General features: G+C 37.6%; 1 protein-coding gene across 5 annotated transcripts in view; it reads left to right on the top strand.

The window, feature by feature from the left end:
• Positions 1–19669, top strand: part of NBEAL1 (neurobeachin like 1) — a 116481-nt gene that overhangs the window by 24387 nt on the left and 72425 nt on the right. For 2 of the 5 annotated variants that reach the window (XM_070732025.1, XM_070732024.1), the window contains exons 3-10: positions 4411–4572; positions 5717–5798; positions 7781–7908; positions 9929–10011; positions 12385–12470; positions 14101–14407; positions 16528–16634; positions 19163–19249. In XM_070732025.1, coding sequence (XP_070588126.1) covers positions 4411–4572; positions 5717–5798; positions 7781–7908; positions 9929–10011; positions 12385–12470; positions 14101–14407; positions 16528–16634; positions 19163–19249 — 1042 coding nt within the window. Of the gene's footprint in view, positions 1–4410; positions 4573–5716; positions 5799–7780; positions 7909–9928; positions 10012–12384; positions 12471–14100; positions 14408–16527; positions 16635–19162; positions 19305–19669 lie in introns of those variants that run through there. The other 3 variants (XM_070732028.1, XM_070732026.1, XM_070732027.1) reach the window with 2 other exon arrangements.

Genomic DNA, 19669 nt, shown 5'->3' with positions numbered 1-19669 from the left:
AACAATATACAATACAAATCTAATATTTAAAACTAAAAACTCATAATTTAAAAAACATGCACACAACATACCATACATAAACAATATAGGCCTGGGGAAGTTGTTTTTAATCATTAGATTTGTACTGTTTTGTTGTTGTGAGACGCCCTGAGTCTACGGAGAGGGGCGGCATACAAATCTAATAAATAATAATAATAATAATAATAATAATAATAATAATAATAATAATAATAATAATATACTGTAATGAAAGCACAAATCACAACTCTTAAATCTTGATAAAATGTATAACATATATAATGACCCGTCATTTTGTGCTTCTTTAATTTTCCCCATACCATTTAATACACTTTCTAGAAAATACAAGCTACTCTTATCTTAGCTCTGTTATCTCTTTGAATCATATTTTATATTAATTTCTCTTGAAGAACTCAAAAAGTGCCTCCACGCATATACACATATAAACACACCATGATGTAAGTGGATTAGATCTGCAAGGTGGTAGATTAGTATCATGATTGAATTGTATATAGATGTACAAAGGGGGTAGAGCTTCTACCATGACCATGAACACACCATCTTGGAGATTTTGACTCCTCCCTCGCATGGACACGCATGCACACATCCAAATCTAAAATGCAAAGCAGAGTAAATGGAACACTGCTGCCAAAATTTAACTCTTGGCTGCTGATTTTTTCTGTGCAGAAGACCTGCAAGAGAGCAAGGCTTTCTGTTGGTTGCCAAATTTAGTTGGAGAAGGGGGAAGAGTTGCACATGTGCATCAATATATTATCCCCAGATTTGAATATACAAATGATAGCTTATGGCCTCAGGTATGTTGATCCTGATGCACACAAAATGCACAAACATCACGTAGCCTGAAGACCTAAGCTGTCATTCTCCTCTAAAGTATACTTGGAACCTAACAAACAGAAGTTCCAGTCCGTTTCATCTCATGCTTTACAGGTCAACAGTCGGCAAAATGATCAAAATCAGCAGGGCCCCAAGGCAAAGTTGTGGTATTAATCAACTTTATTTTACATTAGGGTATTCTTCCTTTGTTCCACACTGGTATTTCTTGTCCTAGCTTACATTTTTCAAAAATGGGCTTTGAGCTGTTAAATTATAGAGTCAAGTAAACATTCTTGTTTGCTCTAAACCAGGAAATGACCTTGGAAGGTCCTTTTTGAATGTACTTACTTAGCCCAAGATAATGCATTCTCTTAGCAGAATAAATTCTTTGTGTGCTTGTCCAAAGATCAGTCCCTGTGGTCTGTAGTGGAGCTTACGTATTGGTGAAGACGTGGAATTGTTGGGCAGAATTTTGCTCCCCAGTAGAGTGATCTGGAATATCCTCAAATACAACACAAAAGTAGTCTAGCTACACAGGGAGTGTCTGAGACCATAAAATCACCAGTTTGCATCACTGAATATCAGAGTGTAGAATCGTAGCCTGATAATCATGGATGGATTTTCATTGTTTGACTCAAGTGAAAACAGGATACTGAATGTAGAATGAAGATTAGTAACATTTTGCTGAGGGAACTCCTATCATGATGCACAACCAAAAGAGGGTACATTCTTTGAATCAACTTTAGAGATTGGATTGAACAGAGCATTTGGTGGATCATTACTTACAGTCTCCTGGTCATAGAATTCTTCAGTTGCACTGCAATACTAATTTTAACATATTCTTAAAACAATAGTAATTGTGAGGACCTAAAAATCCATTTAGATGTTTTTTGTATGGTTGATATCTTTTGGATTAAGCTTGCGTTTTATGTATGTGTGTGTGTGTGTGTGTGTGTGTGTGTGTTTGATTGTTTGTTTGTTTGTTCGTTCGTTCGTTCATTCATTCATTTCATTCATTCATTCTTATATGCCGTCCCTCTCCAAGGACTTGGGCCGGCTTACAGCATTTTTGTAATTTCTTAACTAATGGTGTTTTTATTAGGTATCAGCATAACAAAATATTAAAAGGATCTGAAGGATCTAGAAATTATAGTTGACCACAAATTGATAATGGGTCAACTGGGTGAATGGATTGGGCAAATTTTAGGCTTCATCAATAGAAATAAAGTTCCCAAAACAACTGGTTTACCTAGTACACAAATGAAAATGTCAGTGCACACTTGCATGCTCCGCTCACACACACACACCTCTTCCACACTTGCAGGCAGCTTCAAACACACAGTGATTTCATGCGCGTGGCTTCTAGCACACCTTCGCGGGCAGCCACTGTGAGTAAAGCGGGCAAGGCAGAGAAATCAGCTGGGATGCGTAGGCAAGGTGAGCAAGCCAGAGAGGGTATAGGACCGGATTGTGGGGGCGTGGGCCCAGCCGGTGGTTGAAACTACCATTTTGCACGAAATGCTCCTAACTGGCAGCAGCCCACCTCTGGTTCCATTATATTCTTCAGTGGCCAGATCTCCACCTTAAGTCACGGTATCTGATATCTAACATCTAATATCTAATAATACCACACTTCAATATTTAAAGAAACCAAAGTAGGTGCAAGGAAGAACAAGGAGGTACAGTAGGAACTGTTGATCCTTGACAAAAGATGACTGGGAAGATATTACAGCAGTTGTTAAGCAACTGAAAGAATGTAACAGAGAAGAAGATCCTGTTCTTTTTTTCTTTTTCATCCTGCAATGCAGGATGTGGAACAATCTTAAATTACAGAAGATTCCAGTTGAAGAAACTTTCTAATAGTAACAGTGATTCAACAGGGGAACTAGTTATGAAAGGAGATAATGAACTTCTGTTCAGTGGACAAGTTTAAGTAGGGGCTAGACAGTTGCCCATCAAAAATATTTTGAGTTGAGAGACTGTCCCAGGAAGAGGCAGGACTGAGTGGCCCAATGGTTCCTTTGTAGTTCTAGGATTCTGTGAGATTATTCTTGGCCATTACATTTGAGAAGCATAGGATGAAGCCAATTGTCTTAAGAACACCCTGTCTTGTAGACATTCTCCTAATTTTTTTTTCTTGCCCATTTTTTTCTCAAGATAACTTAACAAACAAGGCTGTATTATATAACAGGAAGAATGTTATTCACCGGGAAGGTGCAGGCTTGTAAGAATGTATAGACCAAAATCATTCATAGTGCTTTGCTTCTCTTTTGACGAAAAGCCAAGCACTCAATATTACAATCAGTCTTTTGGCAGCTGTGCTGCTTCAACATGAAAGATTAATCTCCTCTCCTCCTTTGTATGTTCCAAAGTTCCTTTGACATGTTGTTTTATTTATATCTGAAAAGGTAAAAACCTTCCTATCTGGTGCAAATCTGTTTACCTTACTGCAGGGGAGAGTTTTTCTGTTGGGAAGTAAATAAGAATATGTCAAGTTCTTTTTTCTAATTACTCTGTCAAACAGTAGGCGTGCCAGCTATTAAGGTGACTCTAATAATAGAGACATTTATCTCAGTTTCGGAATCTGATTCCATGTAAAACCATCATAGAAATGCAGTAATCCACAGCAAGCTTTTTGTTTAGAGGTTAGTTAATCACGAGGAATCTAATTGCTCTGAGTTATCATGTAGGTGTGGCGTAACATGGAGGAAAATATTGAGAGGAATAATAGAAAATCTATGCAATAATGGAAGGATTCCTGTAATTATTTTCCGTTTCTGCAATCCTCAATGTATTTCTAGTCATCAAATGTGCTTAAATTTGGGTATTATTATCATTATTATATAGAATAGAATAGAATAGAATTCTTTATTGGCCAAATGTGATTGGACACACAAAGAATTTGTCTTGGTGCATAAGTATTATTATTATTATTATTATTATTATTATTATTATTATTATGTTATTAGATTTGTATGCCACCCCTCTCTGAGGACTCTGTATACCTCTGTTAAGAATATTACAGGTGGTTTAGCTTGAGAAACTGGAACATTTTGCAAAGGAATGATAAAATAAATACTGTATCTACAATACGGTTAAAAAAAATCAAGCACCTGGTATGGAGGAATAAACTGGAATTCTGACAAAAAATGTCTTCTCTATGCCCTCCTAAGTTGTACAAGTTCTCTGCTTTTCTCTTTTATTGGGTTTCCAAACCTGGAATATAAAGTTTAAAAACATACCATTGTCAATCAAGTCTTTAATCTGAATGAGGTCGGGCTTGGGTTCTATGCTCTACTTTGGCTTAGCTTTGGTTTTAGCTTTTCTTGTAAAGCATAGAAAGGTGAAAACCAGCCTCCCTCCTGTTGCTTGATGAGGAAGTTGCCACTAAGGTCATATTCTGCACCCCATTTTTTTTTCTAGCTCCCGAGAGTCCTTGTCATTCAGGAAGATTGTACCTGGAGAAAATAGTGTGGTAGTCAAGAAGGTCCAAAAACTACAATAATTATGTCAATGACTGTTGGTTTTTGCCTCTAATATTTACTGGCTTTATTTTAGAGTGGATGACATTCCCCCTGGAATATCTCTGCTTCCTGATAACATTCTTCAAGTTTTGAGGCTCCAGCTGCTGCACTGCGTCCAGAAATTATCAGAAGGGTTGGAGGAGCCACAACAAGCACTGACACTTCTCCTAGTCAAGTTCTTCATCATTCTTTGCCGGTATCTTTTTTCACTTAATTGACTTTTCAAAATAGTAGACATGATCGAAACATTTAAATATATTAAAGGGTTAAATAAGGTCCAGGAGGGAAGTGTTTTTAATAGGAAAGTGAACACAAGAACAAGGGGACACAATCTGAAGTTAGTTGGGGGAAAGATCAAAAGCAACATGAGAAAATATTATTTTACTGAAAGAGTAGTAGATCCTTGGAACAAACTTCCAGCAGATGTGGTAGATAAATCCACAGTAACTGAATTTAAACATGCCTGGGATAAACATATATCCATCCTAAGATAAAATACAGAAAATAGTATAAGGGCAGACTAGATAGACCATGAGGTCTTTTTCTGCCGTCAGACTTCTATGTTTCTATGTTTCTATGTTAAGAAAGAGAACCCTGATATATCCTATTTCCATTACTGTTCTTTTGATTTTTTACTTAGCGATTTTTGAGTGTGCCTGCTCAATCTCCTCTCTTTCTGTATACTCCCCTCCCCCTTTCCTCCCCTATATCTCTGTTTCTTGGAAGTATAACATCAAATTAGTCTGGGAGTTACAACTTTGGCTATACCTATGGTACCTGAATTCACATTATCAAAATTGCTATGCTTTTATCTGGTTTGTATATTTGTTGTTTTGTTTCTATATATTGTGAACAGCCCACATGGATGAGAGCCTGGCTGTGTCCAATCAAAATAAATACTTTGAAAATCATGTTCAGTCATGATTTGACTTATCTGTGGATTGTTGAAGAAGGCATAATTGGAAGCACATCATATTAATTCATGTTAAGCCATAACTTGCTTTCCAAGCTAGGGTGATATATCATTCTAAGCCAGAAGTAACCATATTACAGTTAGGATAATATGTGGCTTCAGCACTTGAAAATATAACTGGTCATTCTGATATTAATATATTTGCTATATCAAGTCAAAGTTTACATATTATCATTGTCCAGATCTATTTACTTTAGTATTCTGAATTATTTTGAATCTATATTGCAAAGAAAAGTGGGATTTTAAAACATGTAGCACCTCATACTTAGCATTTTGGGATATTTAAATATTTGTGTAAGAATAATTTTGGAAATCTCTGTGGCTATCCCTCTGCATCAGGCCTCTTACACATTTCATTCTGTTTCAGAAATTTAGATAATGTGGAAGAGATTGGGACCTGTTCCTATATTAACCATGTAATCACAATGACCACTCTCTACATTCAGCAGGTAAGTGAATATGCAATGGCCAGAAGGATAACTACAATCTTTATTAGAACTCTAAAGAGGTCAAGCAATGGGAGCAAACTGAGGCTAAAGTTGATTCTCAGAATAGTCTGTTCACTTGGAAACCAAATATTAAAACTGAAGTCAACAATGATGTATATTTATATATAGACAGGATATGTGTTTCTACAATCATTGCTATATTTCCCGTTCATTCTAGTTTTGTGCTTTTCTTTTTCACTACCTTCAGGGTTAGGATTTTGGAAAGGGGAGAGAGGAGAAGTATGTTTACTATTCTAAACTAAGCCAAAAAGCTTTATTTCAGACAGCACCGATAAAGGTTATACATCCAAGATAAACTTTAATGTCAGATTGGAAATAATAACACAATAATAAAAGCTTTGGTAAGACTATAAGACTGCAGAAAGAAACTGCTAGTCTGTTTCAATAAATGACTCTTAGAATTAGAGAAATTTCACTCAGGGAAGGGTAAAGAAAGGAGAGGAAGTAGAAAGGTAGGAGGAGATAGAAGGTGGAGAGGATGGAGAAGCAAGGGGGAGAGGAAGTCAAAGACAGGAGATAGGAGAGGAGAAGAGGAAGGGGAAGGAAGGTTGAGTGAAAAGCTAATGGAAGCTTAGACTGACAGATATGGATAGTAATGATCTAGATCAGTGGTTCTCAACCTTTTTAATGCCGCAACCCCTTAATACAGTTCCGCAACCCCTTAATACAGTTCCCAACCATAAGTGTAGCACCAATTCCCCCAACAGAGCTTTAAACTGATTGGCAGGAAGATCAGAGGGACACCCCTACTGTAAACGCCTGATTGGTCGGATTGTAAAAATATGTCCCACTCCCAAGGCACTAGAATAGAAGCTTTAGTTTCTAATACCATGGGAAATTTGTCTTTTCCCATTGTCTTAGGCGACCCCTGTGAAATGATCGTTTGACCCCCAAGTTGAGAACCACTGATCTAGATTGAAGCTAGGGTATTGATTGAGGGTATTTTTGGTGATTTTTTATATGCTTTATTTATGGTGATGTAACTATTTGGTGTATGGAGGAGGAAAATATATATATCACATATTTTTGCTGAAGATTTAAAATTAAGGGAGACTAGGATAGCGCTATTTCGGCCTTGTTCTGGCCTCATCAGCTAGCCATACCCTTACTGGGATTTGATCCTGGGGCCTCTGCCTTGTAAGGCAGAGAATTAACCTCTAGGCCACCAGATCTGATCCCTATATATATATTTTAAAAAGCATTATTTCAGCTTTTTATTTTTTATTTTTGTTGAGGGCCATGATGTCAGGTAGTGATTAGGACATTCAATTATGCAATTTGTGTATTTCATTTATGATTTGTTAGATTAATTATTGTTAGAGCTTCAGGGAAAAATTTGGAATATGAATCAAATAATAATGATTATTTGGACAGCACCTTGTGTGTGAGGACTTTTTAAAAAATAACCTGCCACAGAGGTTGTTCTTATGCTTTGATATGCCAGTGAGTTAATTGGTGAGCTCTTGGAGTTTACTGCTAGACTGAGATGAGCCTTTGCAGTGACCAGCATCTCAGCAGTCTGTGAAATCAAGTGACTGGCTGGCTGGCAGGGAACTCAGTGAGGTGGGGGCAGCCTAAATGTGTCATTATCCTCCTTTTGGTGTGTGGTCCACCAGATCATGACTAATGTGGCCCTTAGGATCAAAACATTTGTCTGATTGTGTTATATCTAAAAAACAGAAAAGCAAAACAAGTAGGATTCATTCTTATATATTTTCATACTGAGCATATGCCATGGGTTGGTTCACATATAATTTGTGGTTTCTTTGAGCTAGGTGTGCTGAATCAGTAACGTGGATACATTTATAATAGGTAGCAAACAGGAAGTACAGCATATTTTTAATTCAAGCCGTTAAAAAGTTTGTAAATTACTTCTAAAGTGTCTTACACTACTATGCAAAACTTATTTGTTACTTCTTTAGCTAAAGACTAAAACAAAAGAGAAAGAAGTGGCAGATCAAACATCTATAGAAGAGTTTGTGCGACACGCGCTGGCTTTTTGTGAAAGTCTTTATGATCCATATAGGAATTGGAGGCAAAGAATTGCAGGGTATGTGAGAATGTTATATTATCACTCTTCTTGTTGTTATTTTAATCTCTTTAAAGTAAAGATGCAAAATATATAATCCCACAAAACATAACACTAAATAGAAAATACAGTGGTACCTCATCATATGAACTTAATTGGTTCCAGGAGGAGGTTCGTAAGGTGAAAAGTTCGTAAGATGAAACAATGTTTCCCATAGGAATAAATGTAAAAGCAAATAATGCGTGCAAATCCTTCAGGAAAATCCCAAACTTTAGAAGGGAGGCGAACAGAGGGCAGGGAGGAGCAGCTAAAGGGGGCGGGTGGAAGAAGCAAGGCTAGGCTAAAGGGTGAGTGGGAAGGAAGAAAGGCAAGGGGGGCGCCCCTCCCTTTTCTTTCTTCAAAAGACACCGTTTCAGTTCCTTTGCAAGCACGCTGTTCTCTACAAAATTTTTCCTCCCCCAAGCTGCCCCTCCCTCCTCCCTTTTCTTTCTTAAAAAGACACCCTTTCAGTTCCTTTGCAAGCACGTTGTTCTCTGCAAAATGTTTCCTACTCCAAGCAGCCCCTCCCTTTTCTTTCTTCAAAAAAGGGGAAAAAAAGAAACCCCTTCATCCCAGCAGCAGCTGCTTGGGTTCATAAGGTGAAAATAGTTCAGAAGAAGAGGCAAAAAAATCTTAAACACCGGGTTCGTATCGTGAAAAGTTTGTTAGAAGAGGCGTTCGTAAGATGAGGTACCACTGTACATTGTTTAGACAAGAGGATTGGGCCCTCAGGTAATCCTGCCTGTTAAATTGTCTACACTTGTGATATGCTACCAGAATACAGTAGTGATATGCTACTGGAATATAGTATAAGCTTGCCAGATAGAGGCATCAGGGCCGTTCTGTATCATCCACCATAGGACAGACTGAATGAGAGTCTACATTCAATTTATGGCGATTAGATGGACCTCATCTTTCTTTAAATTTGAACAGATTATGTCATAAAATACTCAAATTTCTATCTGATACTGCACTCAGATATTCAGACCAGAAAATGATGGTTACCCATTTTGGAATATGACAGGATGTTAAACAATAAATTAATGTTTTAATTCTGGTTTCTTTAAAAATGTTTAAAATGACAGAAGGGAGTACAAAATCACAGCCAAAGGCAGAGTATAAGTCAAATTAAAGAAATCAATTTAAAATGTCCTTGGATGATTGCTCACATCCTGAAGATGCTATAGGACAAGACTTCTTTTGGATCTGGGATTTTTAAACTGATATGTACTCATACTCATAGAGTATTATCACAGTTATAGGCGCATGTTTAATAATTTTTATAATCCAGAAGAAGCCATCACATCTAGGAGATGGAAAGATCAGTAAAGCCCATTCTTCTTGTGAATACAATGGTTTCTCTTCCGATCATATAAATCTTTAGGTGGATAAGATCAGATATATTTATAAAAGTTGCACTGTTAAAGCCACATTTCTTTAAAGTTTACGTTTTTTGGCTTGATGCAGAAATAAAAACAACCCAAAATGTCACATGACAAAAATGTCATGTGAAATAAATGTTACACAGAATCAATGTATTATTAATGAATCTATTAATGAACTCAATCTGTATAGTCTGGAGGACAGAAGGGAAAGGGGGGACATGATCGAAACATTCAAATATGTTAAAGGGTTCAGGAGGGAAGTGTTTTTAATAGGAAAGTGAACACAAGAACAAGGGGACACAATCTGAGGTTAGTTGGGGGAAAGATCAGAAGCAACGTGAGAAAATATTATTTTACTGAAAGAGTAGTAGATCCTTGGAACAAACTTCCAGCAGACATGGTTGGTAAATCCACAGTAACTGAATTTAAACATGCCTGGGATAAACATATATCCATCCTAAGATAAAATACACAAAATAGTATAAGGGCAGACTAGATGTACCATGAGGTCTTTTTCTGCCGTCAATCTTCTATGTTTCTATGTTTTGGTATAACTAAAATGTGTTTTGAAGCTTTATTATAAATGACTATGATTTATCTATCTCAATATATTGTAGGCGTATTCTGAGCACGGTTGAAAAAAGTCGACAAAAATACAAACCAGCTTTACTCACAGTGGAATTTGTCCCTTTCTTTTATCGTGAGTACTTTATTATAAATTATTATTATTATTATTATTATTATTATTATTATTATTATTATTAATTAGATTTGTATGCCGCCCCTCTCTGTAGACTCGGGGCGGCTCACAACAGTGATAAAAACAGTACATAATGACAAATCTAATAATTAGAATCTAAAATAACAATAGTACATTTAAAAAGTATAAAAAGCAAGGAATCCCAATATAAAAAACATACTTACAGTCATATCATGCACAAAAACTAAATAATGTCCTGCCATTCAATTTTTTTAAAAAAATGAGAATCTTTCAGAAAGAAGATTTGTCCCAAAGTTTTCCATTTGAAGGTGCTGGATCACAGGGGCTCTCTGAGCTTGGTTTAGTCCAGAGGGCATCAAAGAGCCTGCTGTTCAAACTGAACTATAAGTATTCTCTTCTACCAGTAATTTGAAGATGATAACTAATTAAGCAATTTATTATTGACCCAGGTCAGGGTGAAATTCAGCAGGTTCTGGAGAACCAGTAGTGGAAATTTTGAGTAGTTTGTAGAACCGGTAGTGGAAATTTTGAGTAGGAGAACCAGCAAATACCACCTCTGGCTGGCCCCAGGTTGGGGTGGGAATGGACATTTTGCAATATCTTTTTTGCAGTATCCTTCTTCTGCCATGCCCACCATGCCACGCCCACTAAGCTACACCACATCCACAGAACTGCTAGTAAAAAAATTAGGATTTCACCACTGACCTAGATGCATTCTGGATAACAAAGGTGCATTTTCAATGCTACAGCATTGTCCTTGGATGTGTGTGGTAGAAAGTATCTTTCCTAAGCCTCCTTCACTCCTGGCGGTGTTCTGTATTGCTATCATTTTTTTGAGACCTCACATGAGGCGCCCCAGAAACTAGTCTGCATATGAATCATAAAAGTCACGCGTTTCTTATTTTCCCTCTTAATGGATCTGTCATGAGTCACAGATTTGCAACTAGCTTAATTGCTCTTTTTTTAATTAAAACACCTTGGATCTGAAATAGGTGCTACCAAGAACAGTGGTTTTTTTACGAAGTGTGAAGAAGATTCATCATCTAAAACTCAGTAGAAATCCTTTAAACATTGTGGAAAATTGCAAAAATGACTGTCACAAGTTATTGGCACAGTAATAACCGCACTTTTTGAAAGTCATTGAGTATTCTACATTTCTTCCTTTGAAATCAAGTCTGAAATGTAAGACCCATACAATTTTTGGGGAGAAACCTGTAGCCACTATTGAAGTTGGGATGTAGTTTACAAAAGGCAAAAATATTTTTTTTAATTATTTATGAGTTAAAATCCCTTTTAGCATTAATGTGGATCTTCCCATGCTGTTTAACTTGTATAGTTAAGCTCTTGAATGCTCTTTTTGTTTCAAAACTTGTTTTGCATTTGATTACATCTCTAAATGGTGACTTTTTAACAGTGCAGGCTTCTGCCATTACTGAGAATTTATCAGGATGCTAATTAAAAAAAATAATCTATGATAGTTTTGGCAGCAGCTAAGTTATGGGTCAATCTATTGCTATGGCAACAATTTTCAGGTTAATGTTTATTACTAAGCAAAAATTCTTTAGGTCATTTGTAATTGCCTTCTATGAAGTAAGGTTTAAATTTAAATACAATATATTTGATATAGGATTTAAAGCTCTGAAAACAACTTCTGACAAAGAAAGGGGATGTATAGAATCCCTCTTTTATGTTCTATGTTTGTTTTATCTTTTGTGCTGTCACTATGCAAAAAGTTTAATAAAAAATACAGTATACTGTAATGATTTTTTTCAGGGGCAATTTGAGTCAATATTCAGTTTGGCCATAAAACATTAGCTTTCCCAAAATTAGGGGAGAATGTCATTTCTAATTTATAATGGTGGGCTGATAAACATGATTTAGTTATATTTTACTAAGCTATGGTTAAAAGTGACTTCTTGTGTGAGAGAGTAAACCTGAAGTTCACTGCAGCTCATGTTTATATTTCATTCAGCATTGAGAAAAGTGGGCCAATATTTTACAAGCTTAATCTGAATATTAGCTAGTCAAACTACTTTTGATACTTAACACAATCTTATTTTCAAAACCTAACTTGTATAATCAAGGCACATTCCACTACAGTATTTGATTTAAAAAAAATTGTATAAGCTGCCAGTAGAATGAGCAAGAATCTCTTTTGCAGGATGAGATGGTCAAGCTCAATCTTATCTCTTAGCTTTTTGGTTGTTCCTGCTTTGCCCAGTTAGGGAGCATTGGATTCCCTTATATTTGTGACTGCAGCGTAGGATGAAGAGCTGCAATCTGTATAGTTCCTTCTGTGATAGTGATTTTTGGTGAAAGTTCATATACAAGGAATTTGTTCTTTGCTTTCAGAGTGTTTTCAAGAAAGTGAGCATCTCAAAGAGAGCATCAAATGTTGTCTGTTACATCTCTTTGGAGCTATTGTGGCTGGTGGGCAGGTGAGAAGATGTTCATATCCTTTTCTTAATCATTGGGATGTGGGACTTATATCTTTATTGCATCATGACATTGTGGCTTGGGCTTTATGAACACTTTCCAAGAGTGAAGAATTTGGAGTAGAAATAATCTAGTTATGACAAGGTGGAGTGTAATTGTTGTTTTATGGAACAGGTCATAGTTCAGAGGTAAAAAGCACTCATGCTCCTTTAATATCTTGAGAAAGATCCTTTCTACTGGAGACAGAACTGAGCAATGAAGGTGAACAAAATGCTGTGATTGAACTCTGTGGTCGAAATCCCATGTGCTAATTGCTTAAAATAATAAAAGAGAATCAGTCTGTCATACATGTACAATACTTAAACACCACACTTTTGTTTCCTGCTGCCTGAATTTATGGCAAAGCAGCTGAAACTATTTTTAAGAAAAGTAAGAAAAATTGTAGATATATTGTATGCATACTAGAATTCAAAGATGTTTTGCTTTAAAATCATATTTTTAGTCTCGTTTTTCTCATCAGGACTGAGTTTAAAATTAAAGCAATGCTGCTTAAGATTTTCTAGTAGTGAAACTGACTCTTTTTCATTTTTCTTGTGCAATCTGATTTCATCCAGCTGCAAATATGTATAATTAATGAAAATGCGTTATAAATAGCTTGTCCTAAAAGATGGTTGGGTTGAAACAATATCTTGTGTTCTTTTTCCTGAGATTGGTGAGCATAATGTACTGAAAGCAAAGTAGTGTAAAGATATGTGCAATTTTATGTTAGGAATTTTTCTACAATAATAGATTGAATCTGTAACACTTCTGGCCAATATTTATCATAATGGAAAGCATTCCAACTATGGTAATATGGGAAAGTGACTTTATATTGGGCTGGTTAGGCAGTCTATGTGTGTTTTATTTTCTTTAACTGTCTGAATTTCCAAAATGTCTCATGAGAAAAGCTTTCTTCCGCTCCTTAGTATGTGTGTGAGAGATAGAGGGAGGGGCAGAGGGAGGGAGAGGGAGAGAGCATGTGAGCAATGCCACCACATGTCTCAGTAGGCACATGGAATTTTATTTTATTTTATTTATTCATTCATTCGTTCGTTCGTTCGTTCGTTCGTTCATTTATTTATTTATTTATTTATTTATTTATTTATTTATTTATTTATTTATTTATTAGATTTGTATGCCGCCCCTCTGTAGACTCGGGATGGCTCACAGCATACAATTAAACAATTCATGACAAATCTAATAAATTTAGAAATCTTTTGTGAGTTTTTTCTTTCTTTTGTGATTGTGTTTTTTTTAAACAGTTAACATACTATGCAATTTTTGCTTCATTTCCTACCCACAAGTAGCAAAACATTCTGCTTGGCAATTATCACCAAATTTTGATTGTACGACATTCTAGGCAATGTGAGCACGTTTCATGGTTAGAGGGGGGAACACAAAACACATATTTGATAAGTTCTTACTTTCCACTATCAAAGGAAAAAGTACTTTGGTAGCCAACCACAGGATTAACTTGCTGTTTTTGTCCAAGTCACGCAATTTCAAACTCCTTTCATGTGCCTCTTTGTACTTCTTAAAAAGAAATTGTTCCCGATTATTTTGATAGTGAAGAAGTTTTATTATTAACTTTAGAGAAATGCTCTTCAAGCCATCTCTCCTGCCACCATGGAGGTTTTGATGCGTGTCCTGGCAGATTGTGACATGTGGGATAACAGAGACCCAGAAGAAGTGAGCAGGAAGGCTGAGCTGACCTTGAAGTGCCTGACGGAAGTGGTGCACATTCTCCTCACTAGTAGTTCGGATCAGCGGCAGGTGGAAACCAGCACCATACTGGAGAACTATTTCAAGCTGCTGAACTCGGATCATGAGGCTTTGCCCAACTCAAGAAGGTCACGTCAGTGGGAGAGCAGGTTCATTGCACTGCAGATTCAAATGCTGAGTGAGTAACAGGATCCTCTGGGCGAGGAGAAGGGCAGGCTGGGTGAGATGCTGGAGCCACATGTCAGTGGCAAATGGGCCCCCTGACCATTGCATTTTCTTTGTGTGGCTTTTGCAGTGGGACAGCTTTTGAAATAAAATTCTGTCAGGGTAAGAATCTGTTTGAAGCCCACAGAGCCACAAGCAACCTTGAGCAGCTGACCATGGCTGGAATGAAATGACAGATCTTCAGTAATCAGTGCAGTAAACTATTTCAGGGGGGGCATGCCTGCACTTCAGATCGTGCAGAATGCAGCTGCGAGAGCAGTCATGGGCTTACCCAGGTATGCCCATGTTTCACCATCACTCCGCAGTCTGCATTGGCTGCCAATCAGTTTCCGGTCACAATTCAAAGTGTTGGTTATCACCTTTAAAGCCCTTCATGGCATCGGACCAGAATATCTCCGAGACCACCTTCTGCCGCACGAATCCCAGCGACCGATTAGGTCCCACAGAGTGGGCCTCCTCCGGGTCCCGTCAACTAAACAATGTCGGTTGGCGGGCCCCAGGGGAAGAGCCTTCTCTGTGGCGGCACCGGCTCTCTGGAACCAACTCCCCCCGGAGATCAGAACTGTCCCTACTCTTCCTGCCTTCCGTAAACTCCTCAAAACCCACCTTTGCCGTCAGGCATGGGGAAATTAAACATCTCCCCCTGGGCACGTTTAATTTATACATGGTATGCTTGTGTGTATGTCTGTTAGTATATGGTTTTTTTTTTAATCTTTAAATATTTTAATTAATTGGATTATTTATGATTTGTTTTCACTTGTTGTGAGCCGCCCCGAGTCTTCGGAGAGGGGCGGCATACAAATCCAAATAATAAATAAATAAATAAATGCCATCTGCAAGGGCATGTAGATCTCTGCACACAATTCTCTCTTTTTTCTTTTTAAGTAAACAATTAAAGTAGAAACTTGTTTTAATTGTGTTGTCTGGACTGGAATTAGAAGCTAGGATTATAAACTAAGGTTTGTCCTTGGTTTATGATTTCTAGCTTATTAGGGAATATTAATCCAGGGTTTTAAATGACACACTAGACAAATTGGTTGTTAAGAGAACCTTGCTAGTGAGAGGAACCAAGTGGTGTGGGTGTGTTCTACAGTGCTGACTGACCATTCCATGCCAATGCAGCAAGTATCTCTTTTATGAGCTTCAGCTAATGTCTCTAACTGAGGAGTGAGTGCAATTTCTATCTATATAAATAATTTCAGTGCTGATTAAATATCCCTAGAGTGGCTTACTAGAACCAAATTGCAAAAATTGTAATCAGATACCAGTACGTATTCCACATTTTTTGTCCATTTCACTCAGAAGAGGCAAATAGAACACCTATTCTCTAGGCAGAAATATTTGACAGGCTGGTTTAAGGATTTCAACTAATTATATTCTTGCACTTCTTAAAAAGCACAGTGGTATTGAGAAGACAGATTCACTTGATGGCTATTTTCTTTTCCTTGGCACAATTTGCAGGGTAAAGAAAGTTCAGGAGAATATGTCTCCTCCAGCTACATCTTTCTGGCTTCTTTTCTATTTGTATTGGCCAGAAATTGCATTGCATCTGTTGTTAGAGCATTAACAAAAAATCCCAGATACTTAACAGTTTCCTTCTACTTGTTCTGGACCTGTCCCTAATAAGATTTAGTCTGATTCTGCTGTTTATTCTGACGGACTTTCTAGAGATCTCAAAGGAGAGATATGCAAGCTTCTATCGTTCATATTGTTGTTTAGATTTCTATGACATACATAGAGATGTCACCGTGTGTGTGAGGTAATTTGACATGAGAGAAAATGACATGCCAGAATCATCCAGAATAACTTCAAGGTCAAGTATAGAACTGTCATTTCTAGGCTACAAAATCTGTAGAACTATGAGATGTCAGCAGATTGATACAAAAACTGGGGGGGGGGGGGATTATTTGCAGCTCCCTTTTTGTTAACCCTAATCAGATGGAGGCTTGAAGTTGAACTTCCCTATGACCAGTTTAACACAATACTACTTCTGCTAAATAATCAAAAAATATTTCTGTTAAGATATGATTCTTTCCTCCTTAATTTTAAGTTTTTCTCTTTTCCCTTTTTAAGATGCAATCACTGCTATGTTGGACTGTGCAGATCGGCCTGTTCTGCAAGCCATTTTCCTTAATAGTAACTGCTTTGAGCATCTTATTCGGCTGCTGCAGAATTGCAAGGTAAACAAAAGATTGCAAGAAATATATTCTTAATCTTTTGGACATTCATTTGATTACAGTTTTAACATAACCATTTCGGTTATGTTCTAAGAGAAAATCTGATTATTAAATTTAATTCTAAGAGTGGATCCAGCTTACTTCTATGATGACTTACCATATTTTTCGGAGTATAACACACTGGCGTATAACATGCACCTTCGTTTTTGGGGAGGAAAATAGGGAAAAAATAATCTGCCTACCAGGAATTAATCTGGCTAGTCTTTAATCTGGTCAGCTTCAGCACATTAGTTTGCTGGTTTTGAGCACCTGGTTGAGGATAAAAAACAGTTTCTAAAACACTTCACTTCTCTCTCTCTTCAGAGAGAAATGATGAGAAAAGCAGGCAAAGGGAAGATCGCTTAGCTAGCAAAGCATGGAAGATCACTTCACTGGTTCTCGTTAGGGCTGAAAAAAGGCTTCTAAACCCCAGAAGCCCAGTTGATTATCGGAAGGAACAGCAGTGGAAACAGACAAAGGGAAGATCACTTAGCTAGCAAGGCATGGAAGATCACTTCACTCGTTAGCACCTGCTTAGGGCTGGAAAAAAGCTTAGTAAAAGCTACATCTGGAATATATGGCCCAAATTTTTAGCCTATTTTGTGGGGGAGGGAAGGTGCATCTCATACTCTGAGAAATACAGTAGTTTTTAATAGTTTTTCAGAGGAATGTCTTGTCCTTATAGCATCGGTGGCAGGGAAGAACATAAATAATAAAGTCTTCTCCCAAAGGATTCCTTCCTTATATATATTTTTTATTTAACTGCAGCTCTGTATGAATTGAGACAATCTTAGAATTGCACAAATTGTAGCGGGAATTATATAGGTTGAAGCTTAATTCATCTAGATGTCATCTAGTTGGCCAAAATATGGATAATGGTGACATGAGTATTAATAATGGAGAAAAGAAGAAGAGTATGTAATAGGATTTCCTGTCTGAAAACCTGCAGAGGCACTGGCGGATAACGGAGACCATGCAAAGATCTTGCAACGAAGGTTGTGCATTATTTCAGATTTGAAGAGGAAAAAGTGCTAAGTTGCCTTGGCGCCCACATTGCTCTATAGGCAGCTCCTTAAATGAAGTGCATAATTTCCTGGAATCATACTATAGCAGTGATGGCAAACCTTTTTTTCCTTGGGTGCCAAAAGAGCGAGTGTGCACGCTATTGCACATGTGCAAGTGCCCACACCCATAATTCAATGCTTGGGGAGGGCGAAAACAGCTTCCCCCCACTCCCCAGAGGCGCTCTGGAGGTCAGAAACAGCTTGTTCCCTAAGTTCTGGGGATCTAGTAGGCTCCTGTTTCACCCAACCCAGGCTCCAAAGGCTTCCCTGGAGCCAGGGGGAGGATAGAAATGCCCTCCCCCATCCCCTGGAGGCTCTCTAGAAGCCAAAAACACCCTCCCAAAGCCTCTGTGTAAGGCAAAAATAAGCTAGCCGGCACACACATGCATGTTGGAGCTGAGCTAGGGCAACAACTTGTGTGCCAGCAGATATGGCTCCGCATGCTACCTGTTGCACCCATGCCAAAGATTCGGCATCACTGTACCATAGCCATAGAAGACAGCTACACAATTCCAGGAAAAGGTGCAGCTGCTTTACCGAATTACAGACAAATGCTGCAGAATCACATTGAAATACATGCTAATGGCCAACACAGGGAGGTAAAAGGGACTTGTATCAAGAGATTATTAATTTGTCTCTCACACTATGTGGAAAGATTGGTGATCAGGTAACATTGGTGATCAAGTACTGGATCAATTTACGATTTTATTTCAATGAAGATTTCTTTTACTTGTTTTTAGAAAATGCTGAGCTAATCTCACTAACATTCTTTCAGGTAGCAACTAATCTTTCCTTAAGATTAAAAAAAAAAAAGTCAGCCAGGCTGAGTTAACAGATTTGCTGTGCTTTTAGTTCATAGCACAGTGCCATTAAATCAGCAACCCATTGCCCCTGGCAACTGTGTCTTCCATATCCCATTAATTTGACATGGAGAGATGTCCCTGGTATTTGTTCTCCAACTTTGGGTTGTCTAGATCAGTGTTTCCCAATCGTGGCAACTTGAAGATATCTGGACTTCAACTCCCAGAATTCCCCAGCCAGCATTTGCTGGCTGGGGAATTCTGGGAGTTGAAGTCCAAATATCTTCAAGTTGCCAAGGTTGGGAACACTGGTCTAGATGTATTAGACTACATCTCCTCTTTCTCATTACATGCTGATTGGGGAATGATGACGTTTGTTGCCCAAAGCATTCTAGGCCATTGCATTTCAAATCTGGCAACTTATCTGATGTATGGACTTCAACTCTCAAATTCCCCAATCGCCACACTGCCTGGGGAGTTCTGGGAACTGAAGTCCATACAACTTAAAGTTGCCAAATTCAGAATATACAGATATCGAGGTTAAGGGAAGATATGAACTTATTACACTGGCTGTGGTGAGCTAACTAACACTTCTGTTAACCATTATTCTTATCTCCCATTTTAACAGCTATTTTTAAATGCTAACAATAATGTGGCAGACAAGAATGAGAAAGACCATGCCAACAAATTGCTGGCAGAAATGAATCAGGAACAGGTATCTCCCGCAAGCTCCATTCTGTTCTTAGCTGAAGTCAAGATTCCCATGGCAGGTGGTTATGTTTCCTGGACTTCACTTTGACTTCACTTCCTGAAAGAACTAGAGGAGTTTTGACTTATTTACATGCAGTATTCATACAAAATTTATTATTTCAGTTAACCCAAAACCCATGTTTTAAATCTAAATTTTATTGTGCTTTGAGATATGAGGTATCTAATCCATATAATATTTCATGTCTTTTTTCTAAAACTGAGAAAAGTGAAGTCCAAGAATGGAATTCAAATTTAGAAACAATCAACTGGGTGATTCTTGTTTTTATTTTTTTTAACCTGTCCCTCCTTTCTTGACTCCTCCCCACCAACACACTTCCTTCTATTTGTCTGTGCACTCTGGTGTAACAAGCTGTGGGTCTTTCTG

The sequence above is a fragment of the Erythrolamprus reginae genome, chromosome 1, assembly GCF_031021105.1.
Source record: "Erythrolamprus reginae isolate rEryReg1 chromosome 1, rEryReg1.hap1, whole genome shotgun sequence".
Classification (NCBI taxonomy): Eukaryota; Metazoa; Chordata; class Lepidosauria; order Squamata; family Dipsadidae; genus Erythrolamprus; species Erythrolamprus reginae.
This window is presented reverse-complemented; position numbering and strand designations above follow the sequence as displayed.